This window comes from Nilaparvata lugens, chromosome 5, assembly GCF_014356525.2.
Source record: "Nilaparvata lugens isolate BPH chromosome 5, ASM1435652v1, whole genome shotgun sequence".
NCBI classification, from domain to species: Eukaryota; Metazoa; Arthropoda; class Insecta; order Hemiptera; family Delphacidae; genus Nilaparvata; species Nilaparvata lugens.
The window spans coordinates 22,586,593-22,600,111 of record NC_052508.1 but is presented as its reverse complement, the minus strand read 5'-3'; the positions used below and the strand labels follow the sequence as shown (position 1 = coordinate 22,600,111).

At 34.9% G+C, this 13,519-nt stretch overlaps 1 protein-coding gene across 1 annotated transcript; it reads right to left on the bottom strand.

Annotated features, from left to right (window-relative positions):
* Window positions 1-290: 290 nt before the first annotated feature.
* On the bottom strand, window positions 291-13,377 carry LOC111057808 (eukaryotic translation initiation factor 3 subunit K). Its single transcript, XM_039427955.1, has 4 exons — window positions 13,099-13,377; window positions 11,775-11,991; window positions 10,417-10,639; window positions 291-525 (listed from the first exon to the last, which is right to left on the bottom strand). The coding sequence occupies exons 1-4, from the start codon at window positions 13,164-13,166 to the stop codon at window positions 356-358; spliced, it is 678 nt and encodes a 225-aa protein (XP_039283889.1). The 5' UTR covers window positions 13,167-13,377; the 3' UTR covers window positions 291-355.
* Between the last annotated feature and the right edge of the window lie 142 nt (window positions 13,378-13,519).

Genomic DNA, 13,519 nt, shown 5'->3' with positions numbered 1-13,519 from the left:
TTAATGTAGGGGGTGATATTTTCAATGTAAATAATGAATTTCAATCGTCAGTAAACTAGCATCGCTTGTCAAACCTGATGTACTACGGGTTCACAGCATGTAGCATTTAGCATTCACTGAATTCAGACCTGTAGATCAGAACTAAGCAGAGAAATTACAGTAATGTTTTCTATGAAAAACCATATCTGATGGAGTATGGAGCAATAATGTGCAAGAAATGTTAAGTTGTTTTATACTGGTTAAGAATAAAATTTAAAGAAAGGAGTTCTGTTAATAAAAATAGAAAAGAGTTGGAATAAAAATGTAAAATTTTTAATTTTTAGTATAAGTTTTTGAATTTGGAGTGAATGGCCTTTTATGCTGGTTTCTTCATAGAAGATGCCATTATATCAACCACGCTATCAAATTCTATTTTCTCAGAAATGTTTTTGGTTTTGATATTATCGTCTTGATTGGCAATGAATATGAGGCCATTCGATGTCTCTTCCCATCCATACTTCTTCACCCACTGCCTCAAAGTCAGATCTGCAATGAAAATATTTGCAAATTAACTCAAGGATAAAACAATATTTAAAGTATCCTATTACATTAAGCGAGCAATTTCTGTACATATTTATTGGTTATTTGGTTATATAGTTATTTATGTCCAACGGATCTTGAAAACGGCTCTAACGATTTTCACGAAATTTGGAACATAGTAGGCTTATGATATAAAAATTCGATTGCACTAGGTCTCATCCCTGTGAAAACTCACTGAAGGAAATTAAAAGGATAATTCATCCTTGGAAACACAGCTGAGACTTTCGTCGTCTGCGGATAATGGAAGTGAGTGGGCGAGTGCGCCTGTGGAAAATCAAAATATCTCATCCCCAAAATTCATAAACTAACGTATAGCCAGCTGTAAAATATAAACACGACCTGAAAGATAAAGAAACCTTAAGGGCTTGAAAGGTAAAATAACTGAACATAACATGGTATATCATTCTAAATTAAAGTATATCGGAATTTTCAAAGTTAATCATTATTTTACAGTTTTAAGTGATTAGTAAGTGTTATTTTTTATTCAATTTTGTTTGTAAACAATCTAAATTGGAACTTTTCTGTTTTCAAATGTTTGGACTGGAAATTGGCCCTGAATTCAAGTGTAAGGAATATAACCTACTTTTTGGACTAATTATAGTGTATAAATCAAAATTCGGGGAAGAAACAGTTTTGGGCTTTGCATATTAGTCCTTCTGCAATCATTTTAAAGAATTGTGTCTTGTTTATCAATAAATAAATAACGAGGGAAGCTCGGTACCCCGATATTGAAAATAAATCAATCGATATCGTAGAAACTTGAGTTCAATATAATGCGTAGGCCTATAACATAATGGTTTTATACAGAGTGGGTGAAATGTCCGAGAACGGCTTAATATCTCATAAACAAAGGTAATTTGACGGTGAGTGTGATTGGGGATCCTACTCAAATTGAAAATACTACTTTACTATCACTTTAAAAATCTGGCCCGCCATCTTGGATCCGCCATTTTTAATGTATCTTTATTTTTTTTACGATACATGATTTCGATACTGAATTTCAAGAAAAAATGAATGGCGAAAATCGCACATCGATATCTCGAACCGTTTCGAAGATATAACCAGTTTCATTTCTGATTTGCATGGTATTGATTAATAATGTGAATATCTTCAAAAATGTTTGATACACCGATGTGCGGTTTTCGCCGTTTATTTTTTCTTGAAATTCCGTATCGAAATCATGTATCGCATGACAACCTTCCTATTAAAAAAAAATGTTATATTCAAAATGGCGGACCAGATTTTTAAAGTCATAATTAAGTAGTATTTTCAATTTGAGTAGGATCCCCAATTACACTCACCGTCAAATTACCTTTGTGTATGAGATATTAAGAATTTTTGTGTAGAGTATCTTAATGCAAGACCAGACCTGTGGGTGAATAGAGCGCACTCGTTAGGAAACATGAGGAATGGGGGGCCTCTTATAGCTCATTTTCCAGATGACGCTGACATCAATCATTTGATGAAGAACGCTAAAAAGTTGAAGGGGACCAATTTCTTTGTGCACAAAGACTTTTCATTGGAAACTAGACGGGTGAGATCACGGCTTTTCGCGATAAAAAAAGAAATACTAAGAGTAGTACCTCAGCAACGAGTGATGGTGCAGCACGACCGACTGGTTGTTGGTAATGCAACGTTTCGGTGGGATGAGGATGAAGGACTAAAATTCGGGATACAGAGCGGCGAGGAAAAGCTTCAACAAATATTGGAATGTGATGGAGAAACGGTCAACGAATTACTACGCAGATCAGCTTATGCAGTAGGCCGAGAGACGAATGCGATACAGACGAGTGCAGTACAAACCAGTGCGGTGCAGCCCAATAATGATTCTACGGAGAGAGACGAGGAACATTGAGATGTAGCCGTCAGCCAGGTCGTACAGCACCAGTTTAATGTAATTGTATATAATGTAGCGGGGTTAAAGGGTAAGAACTTTTCAGAATTATTTAATTTTTTAAGAGAGTATGAGTGTTTTGTTTTATTGGAAACTTTTATAGAAGAAGGAGAACAATTTATTTTCGATAGGTTTTTGCAGGGTTATGTTTTCTCATGGGAATTTGCGTTAAGAGAGTCTAAATTTGGTAGAGCTAAGAAAGGAATATTATTAGCTATTAGGGACAGGTGGGAGGGAAAAATAAGAATAGAGAATAGGAATGGAAGAAACGTTCTATTTATGTTGGAAAAAAATTTGTACATAGTTCCAGTCTATCTGAGTGGAGGTCTGGAGAGTGAGAGGGAATTGGATTACTGTATGTTGTATGATTTTCTGTTCTCTTTCGATGATACCGAAAATATGATTATTGTGGGAGATTTAAATGGGCGAGTTGGAGAAGGGCAGAGCTTACCGACACAAGTCGCGTTCGATAACACAGGCATTGAGTACGAACGCCTGTCTAAAGATACCGTAATCAATAAAAAAGGAAGAAAATTAATAAATCTCTGTGAGGAATTTAATTTCGTTATTTTAAATGGTAGGGTCACGGGGGATGAGTCGGGGGAATTCACATTTGTTGTGTCATAACAGAGGAGCGTCGGTTATCGATTTGTGTTGTGTCAGCTTAGATAGTTTGCATTTAATTGAATATTTTGAAGTGAAGGGCGCGAACTTCTCAGATAATTTTCCCATAAGTATATCTATCAAGTGTGAAAGTATAGCAGAAGTTGAAAAAAGCTGTTCAGTACCACTTGCCCCAAAACTTACCTGGAATAGCGCGAATGGAAATAGTTTTGTTGATAAATTAGCAGAGAGGTGTCGGAATGTTTCTCATTTACCAGAAGATATCGATGAGGCATGTACTTTACTGAAGGAACTGATATACGACACCACCAATTTCAAGAAGGAGCCGAAATTAGTAAATAATAAGTTCAAGAAAAGTACTTGGTACGATCGAGAATGTGAAATGGCTAGGAACACAATGTTTGCTTTATTGAAATTATTTAGGAAAAATAACTCTATCTTACTTAAGAATGACTATTTAGCGGCTGTGAAAGACTACAAAGAAATATGTAAGAGGAAAAAAGATGTTTATTGGGAGGGAGTAAAAACAAAATTAAAATCAGTTAAAGATTCTAAACATTTTTGGGAACTGTTGCGTGAATTTAAAGGAAAAAACGAGGTGAGAAAAATAGATATAAAACCAGAGGAATGGGTATGTCATTTTAAAGAGCTATACACGCCTATTCGAGTATGTGGACCAACATCGTATGCAGAGCCCCATATTACGGATGAGTTATTGGACAAAGCCTTAGATATCAACGAAATCAGGTTATCACTAAAAAAGTTACGAAATGGAAAGGCTCCGGGGGAAGATAGAAGGGCGCCTGTAACATACATACAATTGATGATAATTCTTTTCAATAGGATTTTTTATGTAGGCAAGGCTCCCGAATCATTCAAAAAATCAATAGTCTTCCCATTGCACAAAAAAGGAGATACGCGAGATCCGAAAAACTATAGGGCGATATCTTTCACCAACTCAATTTATAAGGTGGTTGTAGGGTGTTTACTGAATAGACTAGAGCAGTGGGTAACGCAGAGAAAAATTATTAGAGAGAATCAAGCCGGTTTTAGAAAAGGGTATTCGCCAGTCGATAATATTTATGTTTTGTACAACTTGATAAGATATCATATGTTGGTAAGAAATAAAAGGTTTACTGTTTCTTTGTGGACTTCAAGGCCGCGTTGACTCTATTGATCGAGAAGCGTTGTTCTACAGATTATTGGAAATAGGTATTTCAAATAAGTTTGTCCGGGTGTTGAGAGCATTATATGAGAAAGTAACATCCGCTGTATGGTGCAAGAATGGTAATGGTCTTACAGAAAGTATTGAGTTTGAGAGTGGCTTAAAACAGGGATATTTAGTATCCCCGATTCTGTTTTCTATCTTTACTCACGATATTTGTGAATACATAGGAGGTGGGCTACGGATGGGAGATACTGAAATAAATGCACTCCTTTATGCTGACGACTTGGTGATATTCACTGATAGTATTCACAAAATGCAGAGAATGATAAATAAATTGAGAGATTATTGTTGCCGGTGGAACTTGATATTGAATACAGATAAATCGAAGATAATCGTCTTTAGAAAGGGGGGGTAGATTAAGCTGGAGTGAGAATTGGAGGTATGGAGAAGAACCGATAGAAGTAGTAAACGAGTACAAGTACCTTGAAGTCACTTTCACTTCTACGATATCTTTGACGAGCCTTTTTAAAGATAAAGTATCGATAGCAAAATACGGTATAAATAGTGTATGGAAGAAACTGATTACAAACAATGAAGTGCCGTGTTTAGTTCGGTAAACAAGGCGACGGTAACATATGCTGCCCAAGTATGGGGGTATCAGCAAAGAGAGGAATTGGAGCGATTGCATAGATTCTTTATTAAGAGACTGTTCTGTTTGCCGGTCAATACACCAAATTATATTTTGTATTTGGAGAGTGAAGAGAATAATATATGGTTGGATACATTAAAATTGAATTGTAGATACATAGCGAAAACGATAAGCCTATAAGAATCTAAATTTATAAGAAAAATAACAATATTGACATCCCGAAGTAAATGCGGTTGGGCTAAGGAATGGAGAATGTTGAGCAGACAATATAATGTGGATTGGATAGACCCTGTAACTCACCCTAATGAATGGCTAGGAAAATGTGAGATTATTATTAATCGAATACGCAACAAATAATAGAAACTTGGTGGGATTGTGCCGCAAATTCGCAGTTTCATTCCATTTATTATAATCTTAGAATGTGTCATCCAGTAAGACCAGATTATATTAGCGACATACATAGTAGGAGTTTTATCAGTCAGATTTTCAAGGTGAGAGGGTCTCTATTACCTCTAAATTTTAGGGTGGGTAGAGATTATGAAAGTTATATTTGCTCACTGTGCAATAGTAGGGAAGTGGAAGACACCCATCACTTCATAGGTAGATGTAAAATCCTAGGTGAATTACGTGCCAAATGGTTTGGTATTGGGTATTGAATGAGGTGGCAGTTCTCCAATACCTGAATGGTAAAGATTGGAGAATCCTGTTTGGGTATGTAAATGAGGCACATGAGTATCGGGAGTTTTTAGTGTTAAGAGTATAATTTCTGAATAAGTACATTTAATATGTGGGATTTGTCATTATTTTGTGCATTCTGATTAACCGTAATTTTTGTAATCAAGGATTTATAAAATTGAGTTTATGTTCACTTATATGATGTATGTAATCTATGCTTTTTCAAGTATGTATCTCGTTGCTATAATTATTAATTATAATTCGTTGCTATAATTATTAATTATAATTCGTTGCTATAATGTATGAATTAATTTTTAAGTTAATATTGTAAACAACCAACTCTGGCTGACGGCATAAAGCCATGCCTATTGAATTTTTGACTTATTGAATTGTAAATTGTATCCTTTGTTTTGTATAATAAATTTTTTTATCTATCTATCTTTATCGATCTATCTATCTATCATTTTAAAAATCTGGCCCGCCATCTTGGATCCGCCATTTTTAATGAATCTTTATTTTTTTTAATAGGAAGGTGGTCATACGATACATGATTTCGATACTGAATTTCAAGAAAAAATGAATGGCGAAAATCGCACATCGATATCTCGAACCGTTTCGAAGATATAACCAGTTTCATTTCTGATGTGCATGGTATTGATTAATAATGTGAATATCTTCGAAAATGTTTGATACACCGATGTGCGGTTTTCGCCGTTCATTTTTTCTTGAAATTCCGTATCAAAATCATGTATCGCATGACAAACTTCCTATTAAAAAAAATGTTATATTCAAAATGGCGGACCAGATTTTTAAAGTCATAATAAAGTAGTATTTCAATTTTAGTAGGATCCCCAATTACACCCACCGTCAAATTACCTTTGTGTATGAGATATTAATGTTCTCGGACATTTCACCCACCCTATAAATTAAACTAGTCATTATTTCCAGTCCAAAACAGTCATCGTAATACAATTCGAGAAATTCTTACTGGATAAAAACAACCTATAGTGAGGTTCCACGTTATAATGGCAGTGAAGAAAATAGGAGAAAACGTTGACAAGTCTCTCCATTTTGCCACTGAGTGTACACAGCTGTTACTCAATTCATCCCATTAAATTTTATCGAATAATAATTATCATTTCCTTGATTACATAATCAATTTAATGTCAAATTAATCAAGGAAATTTGTTTCCATAATTTAATTTGAAAATTTGCTTTTATAACTAAGATCAGATTTTTTTGGATGAAGTCTAGGATGGTTAGTTATCAACTTTTAAAATGTCATTTCAGGTATTTTAACCCTCTGTCGGGCGCAGCCTGCCTCAGAGGCCAACCAACAATATAATTTCCCTCTTCACTTCATACAGGCGGCCGAGCGCCCCACCACTCCATTTTTTCGTCTAAATCTATCAACCTCACAACATGCCAGCCTCAGTCAGTTGCCAACTTTTGCATAGTTCGTGTTATTTCAACATGGCTTCACAGGCCACATGCGCCTGATTATGTCATAAACACAAGATGCTGGCCAATGTTTATTTTTTATGCCTACCTGAATGTTGAATGTTGTGCATCAATGCACAAGTGATCTTGATTGGAAATCAACTTGAACCTCAGAAAATGAGAATATATCTAAAAGCTTTGTTTCATCAGCTTGTGATGGGACAATTAGCCCGGCGAAGTCCCAATACAAGTGGAATGCCAATTCAATTGCAAACTCGCTTGAAAAGGTTTTTGCCCAATGAACTTGAAATACTAAATGACCAACAATACCTCCCAAAAGAAGAAAGTGTGGAGTATGTGTGACTGAAACAGGATTCAGGAGAATGACAAATTAGAAAAAATGACAGATTAGGATGACAAATTAGGCCACTGTGTCAAACCTGTTTGACTGCAGCTAATTTGGGAGCCTCAACATCACAATGACTAATTATTGAAGATCAGTTCCAATAATTTCAACAAATAGCCTAAATTGTTAAAAAAATTTTTTTTTCTTTTACAATTGATAATTTTTATTTTTAAATTTAACCATACTAGTAGTGTTCAAAAATCAATTTTTTGTAATATGTTTGGTATAATTACTTAGAAAAGATCCTACCAATCATTACCCTATTAGTATTTTGGATTATAATTGATCTAGTGTGAAGTGGTGGTTAGAATATGAAGGTGGCCTCTCAGGCCGGGTGCGCCCTATTTCGGTTCGGCCATAGGTGCGCCTGACGGAGGGTTAATGGGTGTTTCTCATACGGTAATGTCTAAAAATTATTTAATTGTTTCAAAAATACATTTTAAATCAATTATATGACTTGTGTACTCAAGTATTTCGATAGAATGAAGAAAAAATGGCGACTGATAATGAATTGTTTACTTTTGTACAGTCACTGTCAAAAGTAAAAATAAAATATTCTGGCAAACTGACAACAATGCAAAGCTAGAGAGAGATAGTGCTATGTGTTTTTTTGTATGATAAAAAAGGACAGCAACAGTATTGTCAATCGTACACTGCCATTATAACATGGACCTCACTATAGCATATTTTTGCATAATCCTTCTGAGGTGATGGATGCCTCAATTAGAAATTTGACTCAAAGTTTTTTTTCCAAATCTTCGTACAAAAGTTTTCAAATCTTTGATTTTAATATCATAATCTCGATTCACGTTTGATATGAGACCTAATTCTAAATAAATAGCCGGCCGGGTTGGGGTTGGTCTAGTGGTAAGGAGCGTTACACAGTTCGAAACTTCATATACGATTTCGAACAAGATTGAAGAATAAAAAACTTGTTAGTGTGATGTACTCTGTACCAAATCTTTCATGTTACAATCTTGTTCCAGATCAGAACAATCTGCATTTCACACCAGGATTGGACAATGAACTCTTCGACCCAGAAACCAATATTGGTATAGAAAAAAATATTGTCAACTTTTATGAAATTTAAATAGGTAGTGTAATTTTTTGTGAGAGTTACTTAAAATACTGGGTTAACATATCTATCTATTTTGGTTAGTTCTAGGATCGTATTACATTATTACATTGGGCCACCAGGCTAGTGACCCGTGTTAGAAAAAATACCACCATGATTGATCCTAGTGTAATGAGCGCAATAATAACTAATGTCCCGCGACTAGCTTGGACGCTTGAAGTCCCAATGGTGACTGAAGCTGGTGATCTAATGTAATACGAGCCGTAAGTTACATCGTTAATTCATTCGTCTGCGTTTTACAAACATTTGATAACAGCAACCTCCACTAAGAACTGCTCGGTATTTACAATGGAATTAACCACAGGTATACTGTTTCAAAACAAGGTTCCAACCCTACTTTGTCGCCTTCAATTTTGGTATTCTATAATAAGGTCAACCCTGAATTTTGTAGAAACAATTGGTTATTCATAATCCTATCTTCTTAGTTCATCAGGGAGTTGAAAAATTTCTTCTACATCAGTAAATTCCATCACTAAGTACTTCAAAATCTATTTGCCGAATACCCTATAATATAATGGATTCAGACTAAAAAGCAAATTGTTGAACATTTTTATTGAATATTCGTTAGTATTTCTAATGTGGTGGAGGATGGAGCACATAATTTCATGACTTTTGGGTGAAATATAGTTCTACAATGATAACTATGGTAGACGCCATGCAGTAATGGTAACAAGAAATGCAACAGGCAAAGATATTTAGGGAGATTAGAGGATTCACAGGATAATTATTAACAGCAGTGGTTCTCAAAGTGTGGGGCGCGATGAATGCTCAGGGGGGGCGCAAAGCTTGGTTGGAAAATGTTTTAAATTTACTTCTAAAATAATATTACGATAAGCAATGTTCCTATTTTTAAAATTACATGTGAGTAATTTTTACTCATAAAATATTTATACCAACCGTATTGTCAAATTCAAATTCTCAATCAATAAGTGCTCCCTCAACATGATAGAAAAAGAAAACCTCATTCATCTCCAAGGTGACTTTTCGCTTAAAATGAAGTTTGAAGAATATTCTCTTACATCCTTCTGGATTGGTGTGCAAAAGGAACACTCAATTTTGAGTAAAAAGGCATTGAAGATATTGAATCCATTTGCTAAAATTTATCCGTGTGAAACTGGGTTTTCTGCTCTAGCTGCCATGAAAAGTGAATATAGATGAAGACTGGATATGACCCAGGAGCTTAGAGTAGCGTTATCGGAGCTGACACCCCGTTTCAACAAACTCTGTGCGAAAAAACAATCTCATCCTTCACACTGACTCTCTTTGTATTGTTAATTTCTATGAGAAACAAGAATAACAACTATGTACTATAGTAGCTGTAGTACCTGAATAGATTATAATGAATTTGTTTTTTTATCATGATTGAAACTATTGCAACATTGGGTTATGTATAGAATGTGAAAACTCAACAAAATAAATATTGAGTGTAAAATATGTAGGTATATACGTACATATACGTATATGTACAACATGTATAGTAGTCTATGCTTATACATGTAGGGGGTCCGGCTTATAGCTGAATTATGCAGGGGGGGCTTGAAGTAAAAAGTTTGAGAACCACTGATTTACAGTATTATTTTATTATAAATCATAATTGCATTTGTTAAAATATCCAAACTTTAAATCTGCTATTAAGGAAGATTCTTGTGTTTATGTTGTTATTTGTTTATCCATTTCAAGGATTGAAGTTTTTTATTACTTTTTGATTTTTACTACTTAATTGACAACCAATTGTGCAACCCATTTGTATGAGCTAAGGCTCTTGAACAAAATAAAATTATTTTTTCATTATCAATTTATTTATAGTTCTACAATGGTTAAGTAGCCTGTAGCCAATGGTACTTACTATCAATGTTTCCCAACATTTCAGCAAGTTCTCCAGCATTGATGGTCTGATACGTAATGCTGACCACGTGACAAACAAACTTCCTGATCGAATCGTGGAATCCGGTTATGGAATTGATTGTAGAGTCCTTCAAAGAGTTCACTTTCTCCCAGAACTCTTGAAAACGACAACACTCCAAATAGTTTGCAAGTTCAATAATGCCTTGAATTCTGGGGTCTTGACACTGCAACAAAAAATAAATACGGTGATAAAAGCACGCAAAAATCATAATTCTGTTAAAAAAAATAACAGAAGAAGAAACATTAAAACATAAATTATTCCTCCTGTATTGAAGAAACAGAATTGCTCATTACATTATTAGTTAGATCTAACATTACCTCCATTGACAAAATGACCTATGACAATTTTAAAAGTTTTACCAAGTACATAACTAAATTATGCAAGCTAATATATAAAAGAAATCATTTATGCAAAGATTGAAGACATGTTACACATAAGTTTGTTAAATTTAAACGAGATTAACCGCAGATGACGGTGATTGCTCGGTAAGATGACGTCACTCAAATAAATTTAATGGACATAGAACTATATGCAAACGCTAATGAATTATCTCACATCGGGCAGATAAATAATTGACAAATGATTGTGAAAAATTAATAAAAAATTTCAAAACATTCGTTTATTTAAAAAATTGTGATTGGTTTTCTTGAATAATTGTCCTTTTATCCATCAGAATATTATGCAAAATTCATTTAAAAAATTTCAGTTTTAATTTTGAAACGTGATATGTAAGTCATCTATCGTGCTCTGAGGGGTGGAGATCAGTGCTTAATTTCAGCCGGAACGGCGTTCCGGTACCTCCCAGCGCGACCGGAACCAGGAACGTACCAGAACGTAATGTAGTTGCAGCTAAAAATATCAAAACTCCATTTAATTTGATCAAACCTCTATTTGTTTTACGTTAATCTTGATTGAAAATTTAAATAATTGAAAACATACTTAAAACTGGGTTTAAGGCTAAATCTAGAACATTTTTTTGAGGGTGGGCCCCCTTCCCCTGGCGGGTATTCTATACCCCCCGGTAGTCGGGCCAGCCAGAGTTCTGGCACCTGAAAATTAACAAGTTGAGCAATGGTGGAGACTACATCACTATATGGCATTGGAAACTTGAGGAAATTATATTTTTTTCAAATGACGTATGACAAAGATAGATGTACAGGTAAAACAGGTAAGCATTGGATCATTCAAATTGATTTCGGATCGCTTCAACGTTTAATTATTTCAACTATTGAATGAAGTACATATGTATTTGAAAATTTTGAAATAAGATTGTCGAGTTTGGTTCATTTGACACTTACCAGAGTTTGAGTAAGCAGACACTTGCACAGAATGAAATCAGTGTGAGGAAAATTGGTAAGTGCTTTAAGCAGAATTTTGCAAGTGATGTCCACTTCAAAATTCTTGTTGAACCTATACAGCTGAAGCACAGCGAGGTTTGCTTCAAGATCGTACGAATTATCAACAATTTGTTTTCTTACATACTGCTCAAGCATATCCAGTCTTGATGGATTGTATCTGAAAGCAAGAAAACAAGAGAATTTACTTTACAATCTACATTATTGTAAGGCTAATAATGGCAAACCTGACCTGACCAAGCCTAAACTTACCATACATTAGAAAGGACTAATTCAGTACCCACTGAAGAAAGTAGCAAGAATGATTAAAATGAAAATTGAACAGTATGGACTGAGCAAATGTTTTTATTTCCCAAATATCTCGGGAAGTTTTGAGTTAATGCTATTAAGTGACTGAATATTCAAATATCACTTTTTGCTATAAAAAGAACGACTAGCAGTCAGATTTTTTCCAATAAATGAATAATTTATTCACTTACTGTGACCAACGAGATCATTCGGCAGATCCGCCATCTTCCTGGTTGTACTCATAGACAAGTAGATGGATAGGATGGCAATTTTTGGTTTGGCAAAAAGTGATTTAATAATAAGCAGTTCGAGACGGAAAACAACATTGATGGATATTTTTCCTTCAGAACTTATTCACCTGACTCAGCTGGGGGCCCTCGGCTATGGCTGATTGCGGGGCCCCTCACCGGGTGGTGGTGGGGGGGGCTATGGAATACCTCCCCGGCAAGAGGGGGGTTACGGGGGCCTCCCCCGGAAAATTTCATATAAATTGATGCCCAATTGATTTTTAAACCGTTTTGGAGTAAGGCCTGTGCAGGCCTTACATTTTGGGGGTCCCTTATCCTCGGGGATTCCCGGCCAGCCGACCTGGCCAGACCGCCCCTGAACACGAGTTATTAACTCTAGTTAAGAGAAATTTTTGTCAATTCAGTCAAGTTGATAACTTTTTGTTAATAACTCGTGTTATCAACTCCGGTTTAAACGCAGCTTAAATTTCCGCCAAGTTGTTCACAGCTGATCCTTTGGAATCGACAACACTGTGATAACTTACATGGTTGAACTCGTCTTGATCTATGTAGGCTCAATGCTGGATTCAGCGGTTCATATACTAAACTGCACCCCTTACAAGTAAATGTTACATAGATAAAGGAAAAATAAATAATATTTGTATCTTAAATTAAAAAAATAATGTTTGGTATCAGTTTATCCAATTAATTAACTATGTAATAAATTAGTGTGGCAAGCTTAACATAAATACCTTTCAATTCCTTTGAGCATGGTAGCTACAGTTTGCCGCTTGGCTTCTTCAGACATTGAACCGTCCATTGTAGCTATAAGTTGTACAATATTGTTCCAACTCAATAAATATGTGATTAGTAGTTCTAATAACCTATAATACAATTAGAAACGTTTACAAATAGCCAAGCCGAATATCTGATGACCAGAAGGCAAACACATTCAACAGAAAGAGCAAAAATGAGAATGAAAAAGAGGTTATGTGACGCTGACAATGGGGCAAGAGAAAACAGCTGCGGAAGTACCAACCAAAACTTGTTACCAACTATATTACTTGTATTATTATAATTAGAATAACCTTTTAATGATTCTTAAATGTTAAAAATTATACTGGACTCTATTTAAAGTATATTAATTATTATATTCCTCAATTATTCCGATAG